This window comes from Lacerta agilis, chromosome 2, assembly GCF_009819535.1.
Source record: "Lacerta agilis isolate rLacAgi1 chromosome 2, rLacAgi1.pri, whole genome shotgun sequence".
Classification (NCBI taxonomy): domain Eukaryota; kingdom Metazoa; phylum Chordata; class Lepidosauria; order Squamata; family Lacertidae; genus Lacerta; species Lacerta agilis.
Genome location: NC_046313.1, coordinates 73132164 through 73155860, shown reverse-complemented (window position 1 = coordinate 73155860; position 23697 = coordinate 73132164). Strand labels below are relative to the sequence as shown.

The following is a 23697-nucleotide window of genomic DNA, read 5'->3' as shown; positions in this document are numbered from 1 at the left end:
GTCTCATTAATTAAGAGACTGGGTCATAAGATCCCACATTCCCTCCCCAAACTCATCTGCATAAATTGATCCTTCATGGATCAAAAGGGTTTATTTTTCCATTACTTTTATAATCCTGAACAATACTGACACCATTTGAGAAAAGTATGGAGTTAAAGCATCAAATCTGAAAGGATTTGTTTTTATATAGTTTTAATTTTATTAGAATTTAATTACTTTTTAACTATTATATTTTATGTTTCTATTTTCTTTATTTTATCTGTGTTCTTTTAATTTGTGTAAGCTACCTTGAGTCCCAGGAAAAAGGTAGGAGATAAATAAGTATAATAATAATAATAATAATAATAATAATAATAATAATAATAATAAAGACACATACTGCTCACCTTGATAAAATACTTGAAAAGAGGTTTATATTTCTTGCCTTTAAGAGTAACACCAGGAAACCTGAAACACATTTCCCCCCAAAATTAACAGTAGTTAAGAAGTTTTGTTTATGTACAATATTTATAAACAGCTTTTCTGCCATAGGAGCCATACGCAACATAATAAAACAAGACATTAAAATATACATAAAAATAAAACTGCATGGAAGTACTGCATAAACACCAAAGCAACAGGCAACAGAATATCCATCAGCAAGTTACAATGATATAAAAACTTATTGGAACTCCAAGAAAGACACTAACTGAGCAGGCCTAGGGGGTCTAGAGGGTGCAAGGTGGTAGGTCTACTACCACTTCCTAAGTCCTACCAGTTTGTGGCAACACAGCAGGACGTTTCCTCCTACATCTTTTCTTCAAAATTTCCCATTGGTTTCAGTGGCTGGGAACTGCTTGTGCTGGTGAGAAGCAAGGGCCCACTTCACAGGCCTCCTCAAAGAATGAATGGGCCTTGGATCCAATCCTCTCTGTCCTACCTTCACCTCAAATGCCCTATTTCAGGGCTACTGCTCACAGGAACTCTACTGGCAGAAGTGTTAAGCCTACTGAGTTTTCCACAGGGGCCTCCACAGTGAAGTGCCCACCCTGCTAGCTAAACCTTTCTCCACCAGCAGCAAGGCACTGGAAGCTAAGCCTCTTCAGCCAATGGACCTGATGAGTAGGAATACTTGGCACATCTACACTTTTTAAAAGAGGGACAGCCACGTGTCTGTGTTGCAGCAAATACAACTAAGTTTTGTGGTACCTTAACAACCAACAAATTTATTACGGTATAAGCTTTCATGGACTAGAAGCTGCAAATCTACATAGTTTTGTGTGGGTGGGGGTGGTTTACATTCCGGCAAATCATTCCTCAACCTCCTAGAAACTGGCTGGAAGGAAGCTGGACTAGATGACCCTTGGGATCCCTTCAAACTCTATGATTCTGTGATAAAGCTCTGCTGTTCTATATATTTCAGGTAAGACTTTTTCTTATATCTGGAAAATGAAATCAGCTTCACTTTGTAGATGCTTGAGAACATTGCAGCAGGAAAGGCAGTGAATGACAAAAGAACACTCTTAGGAAAGTATTCTTCAGAGTTTGTGACAGTTGCAAATCTTAACAAAATTCTATCATCTTTGGTCATTTGATGTGTGGTTTTTTTATATTTGATGGCCTTAACAGAACTGGGGCAGACACAAAATTGTGCAATCCTAGTTCTTTAAAACAAATGGGAACTTTGCCAGTGACTTCGATGGTTTTGTGGATGGCACTTTAAAAGCCTTGATTTTAAAACAGTTGTGACAATAAGACCATAAAAGAGATCCAGAATGCTATTGTCTGAGTCTGATTGAGACTTGGAGAACCCTACTTTTCAAAAGCAAGTTCACACTCTAACATTATCAATAAAAAGCTGCATAAAATAAAGTCACTGCTTACTACAGATGAAACTTCAAATCCAATGCAATCTTCAATGGCAGATACCAGCTCTTTTGAGAGACTGCCGTACATACAAGCAATTTCATATATTATGGCATCAGACTAAGAAAAAACAACAATTCTTCTTTTCTCTTACCTTGCAAGGCAATTATTTATAGAATGTGGAATTTAGAATGTATGTACTAATTTATCTACTTGCCTGTCAAGTATTGCATATTCACTTTCAGATTTGTACAGGGATGCCAGTCGAGCTTCCATCAAAATGAAAATCTTCCCTGTATTTTTATCTGGGGAGGAAATCCACGGATGTTAATATTCAATTGCTGAACTCTTACAGAAAGCTCTCAGCCGAACCTTCCTTGGGCAGGTCTTGCAAACATAAAATGTTGAAGAACCATGAATGTCTTAGCTCCGTGAAGGACAGGTGGGATATGTGCAATAATAAAAAAAAAATTATTTTAATGGTCAAAAGTTAAGTGGGAGATTCTAACGACTTTATGTAGTTGGAAAAAATATGCCTTCAGCTGCTATCTTGCAATTTGTTATATAGATTTGTATTAGCCTTGCATTTCAGCATTCACCTGGTAACTAGAGCAACAAGGGATTGCAGGCAGGCAAGGAGCAGGCTGGCAGAAGACCACAGCAGTATTCCATCCCTTCTCTGTGCACAGCAGAGAAACCAAGCAGGCTGTCAGGAGGAGTAAAAACCCCTTCTCTACACCCAATATAGAAATGCAGTTGGCTGCTGTAGGAAGGTGGCACTCTTAGGTCCTCCTGAGAATATGTACACTAGCAACTTTTATGGGCTTATTTACAAGGCTGGTTTATGTATTTTTCTAACATTTCTTTTCCTTTTGTATCAAATATTTTTGGTACTGCTATATGGTTAATAAAATTTGTGGGGGGGAAATTTCATGAAACAATTGCTGGAGTTGTAGAGAGAAGGGAAGAACCCCGTATTTCATACAGATAAAACTCCTCCCATCTTTGTGGAACACTGCAATTCCTCCCAAATTATCACACATCTATTCTACCTGGTGTCTACCTGCTGGAATGAGCTGCAAGACTGAGAAAATCTTGCAAAGGCTTTCAAAAAGCCTTGAGTAAAGCAGCGTAGCAGTAGTGAAGAATAGATGTGTGCTAATTTGGGAGGAAGCAAATCTTTCCACCATTATGGCTTTGTTCAGAATATTGCTTTAAATTCGAGAACCATCAAATCAAAATTTCTAGGGAGTGACTAGGCCAGGCCCAATTTACTACTGAGGCCAAATTTGCAGAGGATGTAAGTGATGAGCAACAAAGAGTGGAAGATACTAATTTCAGAAACTGCTTCATCTGAGCTGAGGAGATACCTCTGGAAGTTTCATTTGCAACTCTGTGATTGAATCAATACAGCTCTACATGATATGCATACGTATGTGCAACTTAAGGCTCCAGATTCTTCGCAGGCACACCTCCACCTGGCATCAATGTATGAAGTCAGGTGTGGGGCAGATGGGCAGCCTGGTGGGGCAAATTGAAATCACTATCAGGCCTAATTAGCCCCATGGGCCAAAGGGTCCCCATCCCTAGTGAGGGGAATGCACTCTGCACCTCCTCAAGAGCATCTAACATATTCTTAATCCATGCTTTCCAGGGATAAGCCTGGACACTGAAAACAGATTACAGGGTTCAGCCCAGGCAAACTGATGTACCAAGTTAGGTAATGGCTGTTGACTGTGCAGAGTTCATCTCAGGCATATTTTTGCTTATTTTGTGGGCCAAGAGAGACCCATGCTTGAAAAGAAGCTGTACCACTCCTGTTGCTCCCCATGGTTAGCTGTGACTGGAAATGATATCTTTATTGGAAGGGGACTGTCCTAGCCTGCAGCACAGAGCTCAGCAGAAGACGCACCAGAGATTCCCTTACAAGGAAATTTTCCAATTATCCTTTTAGCATTAGAAGGCAGCTTGAATCATCATGGGTAGGTAAATCAGAGGGCAAACCAATTAGATAAATCATAATAAATTAAACAAAAGCTACAGGAGTTTGGAGTGAAGCACTTTATGTAACCATTGTACTCTCACCATTATGCTGCCTTCCTGAGATTTATTATGACAACAGCATGAAGTTACTTTCAGGTTTTTTGTTTTTATTAAGATGACAGAACAAAAGTGAAAAGTTACATCAGCTTTGCAGTAAGCCACTTGCGTATCTGACTGAATGAAACAACTCCTGCTGCTGCCAGGCAAGTCAACTCAATGTACACGCTGTTCTAGAACACAGCAGTACATACAGGTGGACAGGATGGAGAAACATGTTGTATGGGTTGGTTACAAAAGTTGTCGTTTGCAAAACCATGACGACAATCCTATGCATGCTCACCTGGGATCAAGCCCCACTGAACCAACTGGGACATACTTGCAAGTAAGCATGCATGTGAAACCACTCAAAGAAAGCACTAACTGTACGGCATAGCATATTTTGCACTTGCCTTCCACCTTCACATATTGCAAGTCTGGGTTGACACAGAGGGCCAGGTTGCTAGGGAGAGTCCAAGGGGTTGTCGTCCAAGCAACTAGAGAGATGCCTTCATCTTCTTCCAATGGAAAGGTAACAATGACTGAAGGGTCTTGGACATCCTCAAATACAGGATTAGAAAAGTTAGAAGCGACGTGGAAAAAGTTAACCTTTTTATGCACAAAGGAGCAAATAATTAAAGCAAACGTTTATGGCCAAAAATATTCTTAATACTCATTACAGAGCATGATTCATTTATCAACGGCTATGGCAACAAGTAACTTTCTTAAAACAATCTTCTCCATAGGCTACTGGATTGTTAATAAATAGCCCCGTTTAAAAAAATAACAACCTATTCAGATTTTTATCTGAATACTGTTTATATTTATTTTTAACTATTTAAATGGAGACCGGAAGCAAAACACCATTACCTAGATTAACCAAAACAAGCAATATAGCTAGATACAAACAATATGGCTATTGTACAGAGAGGTACAGCAGAGGTACACTCCGGATAAGCATGGAGCTAATTTGTAGCTTCAAATTAAACAACTATTTTTGTTTATCTGTATGGAGCTGCTTCAAATTCTACAAGTCTTGAGTTTAGGGTTGACATGAATCCAAGAGCACTGTACTGTACTTTTACCTATAACCTATTAGGGTATTCACATGATTACAATAAAACAGCACAGTCTACCCCCTTCTGCCTCCCTCTTCCCTCATGCCCCCTTGGTTTTCTTACAACATTTTCATTTCCGACGTTCAGTTGTTTGCCAAGTTATACAGTGTTCAGGCTCACAGGACTCAGGTAAGAGTTAGGATAGAGTGTCAATGATTTGTTTGAGTCCCAGATTAAAAACTGTTTAGCTGGAGAAGCTTCCATCCCTACCTCCCATTTCTTCTAGCACTTTTGACAGTCTGGATAGCCATCTTCAAAGGCACAGCATCAGAAGACCTTGCAATATATTAATTTTTGCACTGCCATCTCTCCCTGGTTCCTTCTTCACACCCTGAGTAAACTCTGGTACCGTAATTCCATTAGTGTTTGCCACTATTTATGTTAGAACTAAGAATTACTCCAGAGGGAGTTCACTCAGTGAGCATGAAGCTCACTCAGCAGCCAAGACACAAGCATGCTTTCCCCATTGTTATTATATAACTGCTAGCAATTCTGTTCCGTCTCTGAGCAATGTTGTATGCTGCCAGCCACCTTCACTGTTTCAACAAATACTAAATATAGTTGAGCAATTTTCACTGAACTTTTATTGGCATTTTGCAGGATGAACAACACTTCAGCTGCAGAATACTGGTGAGCTATTTTACTTTCTCCACTGCCTTCTAAAATAAGCTTACTTCTCAGGAATACAAGCTTTGTGTTAGAACAAGGGAAGAGCCATTTGTGCACTTTGTGTTCAGTTTAATACGCATTTCAGAGGACCCCAGGAAGCTTAAGAACATCACTCTTTTTTGTTGTTAAATAACTTGTTTTTGTAGTTCTTGAATTCACATACAGAATGGAAAAAGAAAAGAACCACTAAGGTTATTTTTTGTTCTCTTAAAAGTTAGCTGAAGCCTGTTTTCAGAATTCTGAGTTTTGACAGTATACACTCCAAAAAACTGAAACACTCCAGAACACTGCAGGAAAACCAGTGATAGTATAACACATTTTATTCAGTAGAGTGTAACAGAGAACTCTCAATTCCTATGTTTACTCTGAAGCTCATATAATGTGCTGCTCACTATATGGAAGAGAAATTAATACCATTTTGCAGATTTACTTTGTTTAGTCTACACTATCCTTCAGGTTCAGGATTTGTTGCAGCATTACAAAATCCTAAAAACATCACATTTTGGGGGTAGGCGCTGACATTTAAAAATAATCAGCTGTTTAGAAAAAAGCAACTATTCAAAATCTAATCAGCAGCATCTTCAAAATTCCAACTACACACACATACAATCAGGGTGCCAGTAACCTTAATTCCCTAAAAGCTGGCCAAAATAAAAAGTTATTGGATCCCAAGCAGGTTAAAAAAAATTATGGGTTAGAAGCAGCAGCTCAAGTTGATATTTCTTATAATACTCGTCAACAAATAGTTGTCTACCAAAGAGTCTCTCTTTTAGGTCACCATCCACCACCTCGGGTGTCAGTGACACCTGGAGGAAAGCATTTCCACATCATCAGGCCACAGAAATATAGCACAAAATCCACATCATACTCAACATACTACAAGACGGAGGAGGAGGAGGAGTTTGGATTTGATATCCCGCTTTATCACTACCCAAAGGAGTCTCAAAGCGGCTAACATTCTCCTTTCCCTTCCTCCCCCACAACAAACACTCTGTGAGGTGAGTGGGGCTGAGAGACTTCAAAGAAGTGTGACTAGCCCAAGGTCACCCAGCAGCTGCATGTGGAAGAGCGGAGACGCGAACCTGGTTCCCCAGATTATGAGTCTACCGCTCTTAACCACTACACCACACTGGCTCTCTATCTATTGAAGAATCTATTGAAGACTGTGCAGATTGGATGGACAATTCACAAGAGCCCAGTATGCAACTGGAGCAAGATGCTATAATGTTCTGTACAAGCAGTCACCAAAATTAGCCAATATACAAGGTAAAAAGGTAAAGGACCCCTGGAAGGTTAAGTCCAGTCAAAAGCAACTATGGGGTGTGGCGCTCATCTCGCTTTTCAGGCCAAGGAAGCTGGCGTTTGTCCACAGACAGCTTTCTGGGTCATGTGGCCAACATGACTAAACCGCTACTAGTACCCGGAGGACCGTGACAGAAGCCAGAGCGCATGGAAATGTCATTTACCTTCCCGCCATAGCAGTATCTATTTACCTACTTGCACTGGTGTGCTTTTGAACTGCTAGCTTGGCGGAAGCTGGAACGGAGCAATGGGAGCTCACCCCCTCACACAGATTTGAACCACCAACCTTCCAATCAGCAAGCCTAAGAAGCTCAGTTATTTAGACCACCCAAGAATATGAGACAGAGCACCACAGGAAGTGCCAGGTTTAAGGGGGCACCAAGCAAACTGTCTTGTGCAGCTCTCCCCAACCCTGGTGCTGCTCTCTGCAACCTTGGTGCTGTGGTTGCCCCAACCTTTGCATACATATGCACCTTGCCTGCCTTCTTGTTGTTATCTATCCCTCCACTCTCATACCTGCACTTGCTGCCCAGCCTTACCACCACCACAATTTCAGACATAGTTGGCGCAGCAGCCAGCTTGACCAGGCCAGGTTGTTTGTGGAAGCCTAAAGCTGCCTGCCACTGCTTTGCTTTAACTCTGTAACTTCCTCAGAGTGCAAAAAGAATGGCAATGAGCTGAGCCACTCAGATCTGAAGAAGTGTGAATGCACAGGAAAGTTCATACCAAAAACAAACTTAGTTGGTCTCTAAGGTGCTACTGGAAGATTTTTTTTATTTTTTATTTTGTTCAGATGCTACCTGTTAGGCTGCAGAGCCACGGGGGGCATCAGAGCAGCTACAGGGTACTGCTTCAGGTATGTGGAGCAATGCTTTCTAGCACGCTATAGCCTGCTGCCACTAACAGTCATTAGGAGGCCCCTGGTCTATGGCATCCTGGACATATGTATGGTGGCAGATGGACTTATGCCACTTGGTCCAGTGGTAACAGCAGCACTGCAAAGGAATCTAAAATATTAATTCAGCTTTAGATCAGGCTGACAATTAAAAAAAGAAACACAATAACATAACAAGCCTACATACCTTATAATTCTGGTGAGACTCGAAGTTAGAAAGGGGTGTGTTACATGCTGTTGAAAAAGGCATGACTTTAACTCCTCGGTATACCAGTCCTTTGTCATAAAGCTGCTTGAAAACCCACCTAAGTGAATAAATAAATATATAAATAAATAGCAATTTAAACAAACAAACAGAACAAGTTGGTTTTATTTTCAAAGATTATAATAGTGAGAGAAGTCAATTGACCACATGTAGGAAGAAGGCACAGAACTTCTGTCCAGAACTACTTTCCTCCTGGGTGAGTTTACTGTAAATAACTTATTCGTCGTCTTCTTTTTTAAAGCATTTTGCCCTTCAGTATCTTATCATGAGCTTAAAGCACAGAACATAGAGCAGCAACTGCATTGGAATACAATTTTAAAAAAGTAATGAATACTCAAGCTATCTGTCTTAAGTTGCTATAGCATCTGTAGAGATTTCTAACGTCAAACAATACAGATGTTGCAAGCACCTAGAGAAATCATCACAGAAACGCTTCTCATCTTACAATCAGAAGTCCCCCTTAACAAGGCAGGAGGGGAGTTTATAGGATGCTATGTCACCCTAGAATAAATTATAAAATGTATTTGCTTTATTAACCCTGGAGCCTATTCACTATTCATCCTGGCTAACTCTGTAACTTGTCATGCTCTCATTTGGTATACTGACTTTAATACTTTGCCGTCCTGCTACACCACCCACCCTGCTGCCTCGGCCACTAGAAGGGAAGCAGTGCCAGTATCAGGACTGATTTCTGGCCAGAAATCACTGAAATTGCCTAATATTTTGGTGGAAATTGGCACTGATGCCAGGTGGCAGCTTCATCCCACTTCATGGGTGGGCTGGGCCTAACACAGTGCATAGCTAAAAACTGTGGAATACCTGTATACCTGTGAATACCAGATGCTGAGGAACACAAACAGAAGAGTGCCTTGTGCTCACATGCTGCTTGTGAATTTCCCACAGAGATCTGGTTGGACATTCTAAGAACAGAATTCTGGCCTAGATGAGCTTTTGGTTTGATACTGTATTATTATTAGAGTAGACACAGTAATGCACATTTTTAAAATACGAAGTTGCTATATTTTATTTCTATATTCCAAAGGGGAAAAAAACTAGTAACTATTACTAGTGAGGGAAATCCACTCTGAAGAAATAGATATAAATGTCATGCACACACAAAATTCAGGAGCTGCAGCACCAAATGACTGAACTGCTAAGCCAAAATCAAGTCAACGGTTCCCTCTTGTGGAATTTTTTCCAAGTGCAGGGAAAGTGTTCTTCCTTTTCCCGCACCATCTTTCATTTTTACAGCTCACAAATGTTTGTGTTGCCATTAGAATGAGACAGTTCAATTCTGCAAGTACAAGAAAAAGCTGAATTTACAAGATGTCTATCTTTCAGAGAGAAAATGTAACATTAATAACTTTCAAGTGATCCAGCAATGGCTCACATGTCACGTACTGTTAAACTGAATCATGCCTTGGTGCTAACTTGCAAGAAGGCAGGATTCCAGAGATGAGGCTACAGCCGAGCACTCCTTGCCCAGTCCTCCTGCCTCCAAGCTACCCAAAGCTAAGCCACGGTTAAATTTAGCATGCTGTCCAAATCACAGACCCACAGTTTGTCTCCTCAAGACAAACATTAAGCCGTAAACCAAAAAACAAACCTTTTTACAGTTCTTGATTTGCCTGGAGCAAGACAAATCACAAGCCCAGATGTGGACAACATGCTACACCAAACAATGGGTCAACCCCAAGTAGCACAACAGCAAAAGGGGCAGAAGAGGAGTGTTCCTGTTCCTCTCCACAAACCCACACAGGCTAAGCCACTGTTTGGCTTAGCATTATGTACGAACTGGTTCAGTATTTCATTTATTTGTTGTATTTGTGACCATTTCCATGCCAGAGAATTAAAATAGGCATCAGTAATTACAACCCTGTTGTAGAGACTCAATAATCTTTTTGAAGTGCATATTAGATATATACTAGAGAACTGCAATTGGCAGGGGTAGGTATTCTTTAGCATTTTCTTAATTTCTACAGAATTGTAGAGTTGGAAGGGAACCTGAGGATCATCGAGTTCAACCAAGGCAGGAATCTCAACTAAAGCATCCGTTACAGATTGCCATCCAACCTCTGCTTAAAAAAACTCTGGTGAAGGAGAATCTACTCCTCTGTCTAACAGCTCTTACCATCAAGCTGGAACCCAGTGAAGAGACCCAAGCCAACATTTGGTGTACAGGACTACTGGATATGTGGACTAGGTGACATGGTTTACATAAGAAAACAATCAAGGACATTTGTGGAAAGCAAGGCTCTTCAGCTCAGACATAAGGTTACCAAACTATCAAGTATTTTTATATTGTAACTAATCTGCTTTAAAGACTTATTGCCTTTAGGAGTTCAAAAGTGTCTATCACAGAGATCTGCTTCATAGCAAGCCTGCTAAAGATAATTTTTCCACTTATTAGTCATAGTTCATCATATTAACTCTGAAAACAAGTTAAGGCACCTAGCATAGTGCGGAAACTTGCTAGAAATGTCAGGCACATATACCTCTACAGTTACAGTAGTCTTGCATTACTGTCCCTTCACCATCAGTGTAGGCAGATTATTATTACTTTACATGAATTTCAGCTATCTAGATACAATTCTATTTACAGCAGAAGAGTTTTTTCAGACCCTAACCCTAATGCAGCAAGCTTGCCTGGTTGGCCCTGCATGGCTAAGCAACTACCAACCTTCCTCCCAAACTCGGAGCTGGGGGGAAAGCAGAGATCACTGCACAAATTTAGGACCAATCACCTGCAGCTGCAAGGTAGGGAGTCAGACTGGTGTTTTCCATGTTGAGTGGGCAAGTAAAAATGTGAAAGGCTGCCTACTGCAATAAGATACAACTTAACCAGCACTTCAAGAAAATATTGGAGAGAGCATTACAAGACCAGTGAGACTGCTTTCCTAATATATCATCTAAAAACCATTTGCATAGTTTGCTTAGTAATTTTAGTGTTCAGAATCACTGCAAAGCAAGACTACTTTAGGCAAGGCTAGAAATCAGGAATACATAGTTCTATTTTTGACTTTTCCACCTTTGAACAGCTGGCATCTGCATTATGTAACAGTTTTTTAGCATCATAATGAAAAAGAATCTAGGATTGGGTTAGGCTGTATATTGATAGTGGAAGGCTTGAAATAACAACTCGGGTAACCAGGGCAGGGAGCAGGTTAGCTACCCCCTAAACTGATGTTCCTGGATGTTCCCGGATGTTCCCTTTTATTTTTTTCTCCCACACATGAGTATGGTTGCTTCTCACTCCTGTGTAGACAAGGTAAGTGCTAAACTTGGAATGAGCCCCACAGGACAATGTGGAAATAAAGTCATGCAGTATTGTCTAGGCCCACTCCAGCTAGGGAAGACTCACGTCTGATAATTAAGTCTTTATTGATAAAAGAAGCATATGCAGCAACTCCCACGGTGCTCTGTATGCCTGCATGCACACGCACACGCACACGCCTCTAGCCGCTAAGCAACTGTCCCCCACAGATCTGAGCTCTGGGGAGCAGTTGCATCAAAAGTTAGACCCCTCCCCTCCTCCAGCTTATATACCTTCCCCAGCCAGGTTGCACACCTGCAAACTGAGAGTTCTCCTGCATGGAAGTCATTGCTGCACTTCCTGCTTCAAGCCCCTCCTGGTTCTAGGAGACAGTGGGGAAGGGAAGATAGGGAGTCTACTGACCCATATGTCAGCTGAATAGCCCCCTGCTTCTTCCGCCACATCCTGCATGCCTTCTTCCATCTCAGACTGCCCTGACTCTCCCTCCTCCCCCTGTCCTGGCTTCTGCCTTGCAAGTGGCATCAAACCCCATAAACTGCTAGTCCCCTCCTCCTGGGTCAGTCCCCTGGTCCCCTGCTTCCACTACACACTCTTTAGAGCCCTGCCAGTCTCCGACAAGTGTAGGGAGCAAATATGGATCAGATTATTTATTATTAAAAAGAACTTATACCACCTTTCATTTCAAGATGAAATTGCAAAGTAGCTGTGTGGGGTAGCTTAAAGGGGACCTTCCAACTGAGAATACAATTATTATTATATATTTATGTCTAGCCCACCTTCTTCCCTGATGGTACTCAAGCATCTAATGACGGGTGGGGTGTGCATGGAGAACAGAGATGGACATATTTAATATGAAAATAAAGTGTGCAGAACAGAGGTGCATGGAGGATGAAGATGCAGAGGAGGGAGCTCTTCCACCAAAGCACAAATTCATAACTATTAGCCGTAACAGTAAAATGCAACCTCCAAGTTCAGAGGCAGTGTGCTTCCGAAGATCAGATGCTGCAGACCACAAACAGGTAAAGGTTGCCACCTTCAAGCTCTGCTTGTTTCTAAGCTTCCCAGCATCAACTGGTCATAATTGGAAGCAAAACTCTGAACTAGATTGGAAAGAGATAATGCTTACACACTGCTGGGCTCACAGAGGAAACATTCAAGGTCAATTGCAACAGTATCCTAGTACAAGTCATAAAGGAATTTAACACACTGCCTGAAACACATAAAAAGTTCAGATATTGAAAGCTGACACTCAAATTCAGAAATCTTTCTACTTCACTTTCACACTGTTCTCATTATCCTGCAGTGACAGAGACCACATAAAGATGTTTTGGTACATCAGGACTGTTTTTACACTGCTCTATTGTTCAGCCTCTAATAAGCAGAATCTCATGTAGCATTACATTTCTCAGGCTACACAATATCAAATGACAGTGCTTCATTCACCTGGTGCAGTACAGCAGGGCACTGTCTTTTCACAGGATCAGCAAAATCACAGCCCCTGACCTGTAGCATAATTGGTTTCCTAGTGCCCAGGACAATCTCAACAAAAACCAAGATTTCAGTAACCATACAGCATGAAACCTACACATACTTTCTGCCTTTCTATTTAAGAAGTGCCCAAGTCAGCTTACAAGTTATTTAAAAAGACCTCCATAACAGTAAAAAACAACAAGCCATTAAAAAAATATTACAGACCGCCATTAATTATAATAAACTCAGTTCCATGGTGCCAGGAGTCTCAAATAAATGAATCAACTGGCAAAAAGCCTGTCAGGAATGATAGTCTGTGGAAGGGGAGGCAGGGCTTATGGTGAATGGAGAGAAAACCAAAGTAAACTTACCACACAGTCTCCATGAACTCTGGATACAAAGTTTTATAGTCATTGTCAAAGTCAATCCACCGTCCAAGCCTTGTAACACTGATCTGCAAATACATTAAATTGTGACTCTGTAACAGCTTAGTGAACCCTATAATTATTCATGGTTATAGTTATTCATGGCCACTACCCTTTACTTCTTTGATTGCTAAAAGATATACACCTTCCTCAATAAACAGATTTTAAACAAGAATATCCATCAAGAGAGATTGGCAGATCTCTTTTTAACAGCTAGGATTTAAATCATGCAATTAGGTTCTGCGTGCCCAATAGGGCTTCACATTTGTGTTTTCTGAACAGCATCCCACCAAATCACATGGCCCACTTTGGAAACAAAACAGAATTTTAAAAGTAATTTGTGATATAATATTGAGAGAGAGACTACAGTTCAACTCTTAGCCATACCTAGTTTTTCAAATCCCAGTCAATAAATACATGCATATAGAATGAAAAGGAAGAAAGGGGACCTGCATACCAACATGTTTGATGTTTTGTAACCATTGCTCTGGAGAAAGAGGGTAAATATATATCTATATTGCACTTACTTTCCATTCTTGGGAGTACCTCATCACAATTCCTCTGCAACTCTTGTTGTATTCTGCAATTCCCATTTTTGCAACATCTTCTGGTCCTTTGATGCCCAGTGTTTTATCAATTTCATACTCCTGAAATGCATTATGGTGCTCAGAATAGGTTACACTGGTATAACGGTAGCTTTGTTAACTATAACAGAGAACTTTCTGAAGCCCATCAACCAAGAGGATCTGTGGTACTTGGCCTATAGCTTTGTGCCAAACAATAAGGCAAAACTCCTCTTAGTGCATAAGTCCCACACAGCAGGAATAGCTTCAAAATCAGCAATATTTGATTTCACAGCCCAAAAGACCACCCAAAAGACCATGATGCTGAATTGAAAGTTGCAATAAAAACCAGGTCTCAGCTATGCCCTGGGCACTGTAATTTACTTTTTACATCTTGAGTATAAGTCGCTTACCAGTACTCAAATTTACTAAACATGAGCCTGATATTTTAAAATTACTACTTTACAATTAACTCCATGGTATACATGTGATACCAGGATAACACTCTGAAATCCTGATCAATGAACAGGACATATTTAAGAAGTTAGGGAAAGTATTCATGAAGGAATTCAAAAAAATAAGCTCATAAAAAAGAAAATGAGAATTTTTATTATTTCCAACAAATAAAACAATGATCAAAATCATGTCTTTGAATTCTATCTATGACTCAAGCAATCTCAAAGTAAAAAATTAGCCTTTGCAAATGTAAAACAAAAAAACACCTCACATGGAGTTCTCCATCAGGACAGCAAAAGGTTAGGAATGAAGTACTAACAACTATATCTAGGGAAGACACAAGAGAAAACATTCAACATACCACTGGCAAACCATGGCAATCCCAACCAAATCTTCTGTCCACATGAAATCCACTCTGATGAGCAAATCTAGTTACTATGTCTTTAATGGTTCCTGCAAGTATGTGTCCATAATGAGGAAGTCCTGTGGCAAAAGGAGGTCCATCATAAAATGTAAACCTATATTTAAAAAAAAATTAAAAACACAGATTAAGAAAATAAACCAGACGTATTAAGAAACAAAAATATCTCTTACACAGGAAAAAGAATAAACAGCTTTATCTTCTATAGTTCTTAAGTTATAACACTTTATAAGTCAAGTGAGCAGTGAACTAGATCATTTATAGAAGTTTTCAAAATGCCATGTTTTATGCAAGTATGCATATTTTTACTCTTAGGATTACATGAGTCAAATGATCAGTCAGCTATTGCCCTGCACTAACATATATCTTTCTCCAAAGTTTGATTCATCTCAAACATCAAAACAAAACAAAAACCAGCTGTTACCCATTTGCAGGAACAACGAAGAGCAAAAATATATCTTACCTCGGTCTATTTTTTGACTGTTTTAGGCATTCTTGAAAGCAATTAAGCTTGCCCCAAAGCTGCAATATTTTTTCTTCCTCCTGTGGAAAGTTTATGTTTTCTGCAACTTGCTGAACCATGATTTTCCTACATGAAACAAGGTAATACACAAAGCTAAGACCAGTTTTCCCCCAGAGACCATGTTACACAGCAATGCCTAGGTATCATTTCATATAGCAACTTTGTTGAGAAGTCAGGATTGCATTGCTACATTCCAGCACATCCAGGGAATAACCATTTTGCGCATGACCAAGACACGTGTGACCGCTGATGCACACACTGATCCAGAAAGCAAGCTCTGTACAAACGGAGAGTTGCCTGTACCTTGATAAGAATTCAAAAGGTCATTTAAAAGTAGTTTTCTCTACTTGTACAACATTTGTTGGACTCGAAGAAGGAGGAGGAGGAGGAGGAGGAGGAGGAGGAGGAGTTTGGATTTGATTTCCTGCTTTATCACTACCTGAAGGAGTCTCAAAGTGGCTATTATTCTCCTTTCCCTTCCTCTCCCACAACAAATATTCTGTAAGGTGAGTGGGGCTGAGAGACTTCAAAGAAGTGTGACTAGCCCAAGGTCACCCAACAGCTGCATGTGGAGGAGTGGAGACATGAACCCGGTTCACCAGATTACGAGTCTACCCCTCTTAACCACTACACCACACTGGCTCTCCAAGAGCTATTTGCAGGGCAATCCTATGAGTGTTGAAGCAGAAATAAGTCTCCCTGATTCTATGAGCACATAATGCTACATGCTCTGCTCTATGTCAGGGGCATCTTACCCATAGAGGCTAGTGGCACAGGGCGCCAAGTTCTGGAGGGCGCCAGGGAAGAGGTGGAGGCTGGACATGGCAACTCCCAGCATCACTCATCGCCCTCCTCCGCCATGCAGGGCCACACCAGGAGCCTCCGCCTGCTGTGGCCACCACAGCGCAAAGCAGCCAGCTGACCCGGGAGCCGCCGCGTCCAGCCTCCACCTCTTCCCCGCCGGAGGAGCTGCCCTCCAGCCGCTGCCCACCTCCTCCAGCCCCACGCCTGAGGGCTCTTCGCGCCACGGCGCCGGATATGCTAAAGACGGCCCTGCTCTATGTACATGAACAACAAGAAGCCATGAGATTTGCTTGGGCTTAAACTTCTGCTTCTCCCACAGGGCCAAGACTAAAACTGCAGCTGAGTTTCCCCTGAAGAAACCTGGTTTCTTGTGATATATGAGCCAGAGATCAAGCAAACTCTGGTTAAACCAGCCAGCTTTATAAACCACAATATCTGGTTTGTACATAACAGTTAGCCAAATTTCATGGAAAGTGAAACTAAACTCTACTGAAGTCTTCCGTCATCCCTCCCAGGAAGAGCAGGGAGAAGAAACATTGGCTTCTTCCTACTTGTGCACATAGCATGAAACCACAGTTTAATGCTATGTATGAATGCAGCCACTGGGCCAGATTCAACTAACCCAGTGCACTATTGGAAGGCAGCACAAGGACTCCCACTAGTGCAATGGGGCTCCCCTCAGCAACTCTTAAATTTCCCGCACATCCACAGTGAACGGTCAGAATAACCTGCAGAACAGCGCATGGGGGAAGGAGATGAGAGACTGTTCCACCTCTGGCAAGCAGAAACGTTTGCACTAACAGAATGATTAACGCAACACTGAATTCCACCCACTGTGTTCAATGTTCACTCAATCAGTGTTCACTGTACTCACTTATTCCTTAGTAAGGAAACTTAAGATTACAACTTCATGAGGTGTGAAGGATGGGACAGCATCTGACAAAAGTCTAATGAGCAAAGAAATTTATCAAGCTTGACAGAATAAAAAGTAGAGGTCATCCTAGCTTTGCAGGTGCACACATGATATGGATAGTGAACAATCAAGGCATAGATTTAAATGCAACTTTCTATATGCCCCCATCTACTGCCCCTCTGTTGCAGTTGTTTGATTTGTCCCTCAGTGTCCCTATGCTGCTTAGTGGATCAGGTTAGAATTTGTCATTTTAAAATAAATTAGATATTCCAGTAGGCAGGGTGGGTTTGATTTAAATCACGATTTAAATCACTAGTCAGTAAGACTTGATTTAAATCATTTGTTTTACAGAAAGACTCATTCTGGCTAGTATAATCTTAATATTTACAACCAGATGAATGTTTCATTTTTGGAATAATAAATTTTCAGAGTAGTTTTTACAGTTATATCAAAAATTACTGATTTGGTTATACTATTAGAAATACATAGACAGATAATTATGACATTATTCTAAGGTTTAATACGTTAACTGTTTATATTTGGACAACTTTTCTGCTGTACTTTATTGGAAGGAGAAAAATAATCATTACCTTAATAACAATTTAAACAATTTGTTTAACTAAAACAATAACATTATAGCATATGTATCCATGTTTGTTAACTGATGTGGTTAAACAGTTTTTTAAAAAAACTTAGACTGAGTTTTAGCACACATGAAAAATATAAAACAAATTCTTCTTTCATGATGAATAGCCTTTGGACTATAATGCAACTTAAATAGAAAACTATCTTAAGATTTTTCCTCCAAAAGCATTTTATTTTAAAAATCCAATTTAAATTTTTAAAAATCTTATTTTTTTATTTTTTTAATCATTGATTTCTATCCACCCTGCTATATTCAACATTCATAAAGCTAGAAAGAATTCTGCTTACAATACCTATACAATGTAACAATGACAGGGCTATGGAGGCTGCTAAAGTATCAGACTCCATGCGTAAGTCAGAGTATTATTTTTTGCCCTCTTTTACTAACTGAAGCACTGTATGGAGATAACAGTGTCCAGCAACCACAGGGCACATATTTAAGCTTACCACAGCATGCTACCTTTTAAAGCATAGCCCTGTGCAGAATTCCTCAAAAGCAAGTCCCACTGGCTCCTGCATGAATCTGAGCATGTTCTAACATCCTCCACAGTGGCCCTTTCTCAGAGTTCAAGTTCAGATATCATGAGTGAAGATGGTTGGTGGTTATTGTAGCACCCCAGCTGCAGAATGCTCCCCAAGCAGGCTTGCCTAACACCAACCATAATGTAATTTCACTGCCTGGTAAAGAATTATTTTATTTGCCTGGGCCTTTCAGTGGCAATTGTTTTAGATCTGTTTAGATGAATTTCATTGGAGCTTTGCTTCTTTTAAATGATCCAGCTATCTTAATGTTATTACTGATGTTATGTTTTAATTGTAAGTTATTCTTTGTTTTTCATTTTTTTAAAAATAATATTTATTGAAGATTTTCTTGATTTACAAAAGTGCATGCATTGTCTCTTTTTTCAAAATTGTAAGTTATTCTGAAAGCCTTCAGATTGAAAAGAAAGAAGCAAATGATTTATCAACCAAATAAAAATAAATTGATTCCCAGATATGTGTGCATAGAAAAGATTCTAATTGTTCTATTGTTATTAAAGATCTGCACTCTTCGATGGGCAGGACAGGGTTCGGGGGTGGGGGGAGGATGAAGAACTAAAGCCAAGGCATGGATTCACATCACTTTAAACCACTTTCACATCTTTGACAGATAATTGATGCCACAAAGTGTTTCATTTGATGTAAAAGGACTTTTTAATCTTCAAGAAATATTTTAGCAGTAAAGCATGATCATTCCAAATGGCTCCTTTTTTAACAACCTTACAGGTATAAACTTCTTTGTCAGTGGGAAGGTTCCAGCAGGTCATATTTATTTTAGTCTCTCTCCATATACATACACATCTCTGAACTTTGCAATAATGTATCTGTGCATATAATAAAGCAATTCAACATTTTTTTGAAAATGCTATGTTACTCACTACTTTTAAAGAGAATAACATCCAGTGGGAAAGAACGTGGTTTGAGGATTCCTATCAATAGGAGAGTGGCCTTCAAACCTACAGGAAACAAAGAAGTTATTAATGAGTGTAATTTCTAAGTTGTAGGCAGGATTCACCCAACGAATCTGTCAAAAGCTGGAACTATTCCTATGGACACTTCTGCAGGTAGAGACAAAAGTCCTAGTCAGAAATACTAGATACATACTACATGGATGGACTACAAAAGCCCAGGAGATGGGCATCAAAAACAGCTAACCTCTGAAAACTGAAAAATTATATTTGTACACTATGTTCTTTAAATCCACCTGCCCAAACTTTAAAAAGTTTCATACGTGTTCATGAATGGGTGGCATACTAAACTATACCTCAGAACTGCATCACAGGATATCCACTGCAGCCACAGCTATTCCAAGCACACACATTTAGGAACACCTCCTGGCATTTATCCATCTCCAAAAAGCAACAAAACACAACTTGTTCGGTTTTCCACTAAAATGTGAAATATGAAACAGCGCAAACAACGCACAGCTTCTTGGATGTCTCATATTTCCACAAAATCATATTTGTTTTAATGAGAGAACTTGTGGAAGTATTTCAATTGCCAGCAAGATTGCATTGATAAATGTCAAAACAAAATAAAAAATAAAAAAATTCCTTCCAGTAGCACCTTAGAGACCAACTAAGTTTGTTCTTGGTATGAGCTTTCGTGTGCATACAAGAGATACAAGAAACCAACCATACTACTCTTCCAAGTCCTTGGAAACTTGGGGAAAGGGGTCACTCAGTTTCTGCTGGACTTTAGAACAGGCAGATGCAGCAAGGCACTGACACAGATTCTGCATGTTGCCCATCTCGGCATAAAATAAAAGACTGTCTCCATCCCTCTATCAAATTCTCTGTACAAGGCAGTGGATTCAAAGGAGGAAGGGGGAGGGGATGAGTTGGTGATTAACACAAATACTGGCTGGCTATTAATGTGATGCAACTGTAATTCAATATTGACAAATTTTCTACTAAGTTACACCCACAATGCCAGGGAATAAATACCTAGAAGCATATGCAGGAGACAGAGAAGACAGATATCCAACAAGATGTACATATTGTCTCCCTGGCTGAAGCTCTGCCCTCATGATGCAATTATCACACAAGTTACAAACAGATTATCATTCAGAAGTAGGCAGTTGTGTGGACAACTTTTCAAGGCCTTAAGCTAAGTAGTTGACATCAACTGGGGTGTATGGGGTGTTAGGGGAGGGAAGTACCTCTGGTGAGGGATACATTGTGCATGCTCTTTCTGGGGTAGTTTGTCAACCATTAGTCCCACCCTGCACTCAGCTCTCACCTGTGGCTCCCAGAAGCTGTCAGCATGCCACATCCCAGGAAATAGTGTTAACTGGCTGGCTAAACCAGGTGAGGGTAGCTGATGGGTCTCAAACCCTCAGTGAGTTATGAACTTCCCCTGCATGTGAAGACAGGCTCTGGTGGATTGAGTGGATGAGGCAAATAATGGATCCAACGGCCAAGAAAATGATTTCTGCACGTGCTGTAGAGTGAAGTGAGGGGCAGACGGGGCTCATCAACCTGGTAAGGTAGCCCATCTAGGAGAAGGAAAACGCTGGTCCTAAACCTCCGCTGCCTTGTGGGATATCTTAGAGAGAGAAAAAGGCTAAGGAGTAAACACTACACAAATCCAGAGTGGAGTCCCTAAGATGATTGAATACTGTCTTGTACACCTCCTTCTGGCAACTCCTACAGCCAAGCAGTTACCAAATGTATCATTCTAATTTCCTCTGGACCACATCAGTGAGGCCGAGAGGGGGGTCTTGTCGTCTGGGCAGCTTGGGACCTCCATACACACTGCCCAGGCTTGTGAAATAACACAGGAGGCAGCAGTTACAAGTTATTGGTCTCTGCAGTCACAGCAGATGCTGCAATTCTCCAATGGTCTGATTTCACCTCTGGAGGAACACTCCATTGTTTCACAAAATGGCAACAAAAACAAAGTCATGAACTACTTATTAATTCTGTTGTCTCCCTGTTCTCATCCGGATAGTGAATCTGTGTAGTTTTGCTCATTTACTATAAAGTCAGGCTTGTGTCTATACTCAAGAATATATTTGTGCTTTGGTACAAATGTAAGGCTTCGAAGTATAGTATATTTCATGCTACTAGTACCATCTGATTATGTTTATAATATATTTTTTACTAGATAGCTATAACTTTAGGGTTTAATTAACAGAGGTGACAAGCCTTTCATTGACTGGAAGTTAATTGCTAAAAGAGCAGGTTTAACTCTACACATACAGATGGTATGAGTTCATTAAAAAGCATCTGAAAAAAACTCTCTCTGCCCCATTCTCCTTCCTCCTGAACTCTGAAGAAGTGTGCATGCACACGAAAGCTCATACCAAAAACAAACTTAGTTGGTGTCTAAGGTACTACTGGAAGGATTTTTTTAAAATTTATTTTGTTCTGACTATAGCAGACCAACACGGCTACCTACCTGTATATGAAATTTGTATTACTCTCTCTTACAGCATTGCTATAATTATTACTAATTATATGCAATGGGCTTTGAAGACTCTGAACTACATAAATGTGAATTGTTACACATACACTTCACTATCATAGACACATACATATCAACCCATACATATGAACCCATCTCTTCCTCCTAATGAGTACAGTATGTTCTTGTTAGGAGACAATGCAGAGCAACCCTTAAGGGAAAGCTACTGTGGGGAGAGGGGAAATAAGAGCAAAGCGTTTCTAGTCATCCTTAAGTTCATTTTAAACTTCATAAACCCAGGTAAAGGGAGGAGCGACACACACACACACACACACAATGAATGAATGAATGAATGAATGCATGCTTAGGCCAAGGATCAGCTTAAGCACAAAAGCTCCATTTTGAACCTTAATATCAAGATGTTTAAAAACGTAACATTTCTTTAAGGAACAAGCAAAATTAAGCCACGTGAGGAACACAAGAAGACGAAAGCTTTTTAAAAGTACACCAGCGTTTATTCGGCAAATTTGCTGGCGATTAGATACTACAGCACTTTTAACATGGGGAATCAGCCTCTTTTGCTGCTCCCTTAAAACATGAGATTAAATAGTGACCACCCAAGATTGGGCTCAATCCATCCTCAAAGTATCCTGAGGCAGGAAATATCGGGGGCTTTTTTAGAAACTCTCACTCGCTCCCCGCCCTCGGCAGAATCACACCCACAGCTGTCAACCCCGGGAGCGGCGGGGAGCCACTGAGCCAGGCTCACTAACAACGGCAGGTGGGGCGGGAAGTGCGAGGAATGAACCCCCTTCTTCCCTGCCACCTCCACCTCGCAACCCGCTTCCCTCCCCACCCCCCACCCCGAAACGCACCTGCCCTTCCAGCTCAACGGACTCACCCGGCTGTAGGCCCAGCAGCCAACCGGCTAGAAATGATGCAACCTGAGGGAAAGCATGACAGGAAGTTTAGAGGGAGGAGGAGGGGCAACAGCAAGGCGCGGCACGCCCACTCGCAACAGCCTCTCAGGGCGCTCCGTGCACAGGCTGCAAATAAGGCGGCCTCCCATTGGGCCCGGAGGGTTTCCGGGCAACCATAAATCCTGGCCGTGGTTTCGGGGGAAGGGGAAGGGAGGCGCGTAGCGGTTGAAGAATAGAGATAAGAAAGTGTTAGCAGGGCGCGCACGTCCTACTTGGCTTGCGAGTTCTCTTGCGCTGCCTGCGAAGGGCGGACGGAGGGCGAATGGAGCGAAGCCGGGGGGAAGCGCCTAAAAGAAGGGCCTTGAATGTCTATGAAGGAACTAGATCGGCTCTCAGTGCAGCGTGGGGCTGCTTTCATAGCTGCAGGGCCCTGCAAGGCTCTCCGTCGTCAACCCAGATTGTTTTATGCAAGACATAGATGGCGAGGATGTATGATATATATTGCAAATAATACTGCTATCTATCTATCTATCTATTAAATTTGTGTACCGCCCTTCATTGGAAGATCCTACGGGCAGTTAGCAACAGAAAAATGCAAACTGATAATACTAATGATAAGCTCACGGGTGGGACTGCACCTACACATTGTTTCATAAAAAATTTACACCACTCATGGACGTAGCCAAGTTGGGGGGGGGGGGACAGGGAAGGGCAGCTGCCCCCACCCAAATCAATAAAAAATAAAATACATAGGAAGCTGAGGTTCTGCCTCCCCCGCCCCCCAACAAAAATCCTGGCTATGCCCATGGGTTTTGAAGACGCTCGAATTCAGGATGAAAACGCGCTAAGAGGAAGGCATGTCTGGCAACCCCTCGCCATGATCAACTCCCGTCCAGAAACCTATGTCCCCACTGTGGAAGGACATGTGGATTCAGAATTGGCCTCCACAGTCACTTACAGACTCACTTTTAAAACCGTGTTTCTGGAAGACAATCTTACTCTGCTACAAGTGATCGCCACAGAAGAAAACTAACATTATTTAAAAAAAAAAAAGTTGTTGAATAATAATACAGAAATTATGTGAAACGACACTTTTTTAATTGGCAGCTACCGAATTAAAGTTTTGTTATTACCTACTAATAACAAGTGGACGTACTTGGGG

General features: G+C 41.0%; 1 protein-coding gene and 1 non-coding gene across 2 annotated transcripts in view; both read right to left on the bottom strand.

The window, feature by feature from the left end:
• IARS1 (isoleucyl-tRNA synthetase 1) overlaps window positions 1-22622 on the bottom strand; it is an 85016-nt gene extending 62394 nt beyond the window's left edge. The window contains exons 1-10 of the mRNA XM_033140768.1: window positions 22517-22622; window positions 19086-19163; window positions 15246-15371; window positions 14723-14879; window positions 13870-13989; window positions 13289-13371; window positions 8096-8213; window positions 4338-4485; window positions 2063-2150; window positions 387-447 (exon numbers count right to left, since the gene is read on the bottom strand). Of these exons, the coding sequence (XP_032996659.1) occupies window positions 387-447; window positions 2063-2150; window positions 4338-4485; window positions 8096-8213; window positions 13289-13371; window positions 13870-13989; window positions 14723-14879; window positions 15246-15364 (894 nt within the window). The 5' untranslated portion in view covers window positions 15365-15371; window positions 19086-19163; window positions 22517-22622. The remainder of the gene's footprint in view (window positions 1-386; window positions 448-2062; window positions 2151-4337; window positions 4486-8095; window positions 8214-13288; window positions 13372-13869; window positions 13990-14722; window positions 14880-15245; window positions 15372-19085; window positions 19164-22516) is intronic.
• LOC117043080 lies at window positions 17966-18098 on the bottom strand. The gene has a single exon (XR_004426159.1). It is a non-coding gene; the product is annotated as a small nucleolar RNA SNORA84 (small nucleolar RNA).
• Window positions 22623-23697: the final 1075 nt, after the last annotated feature.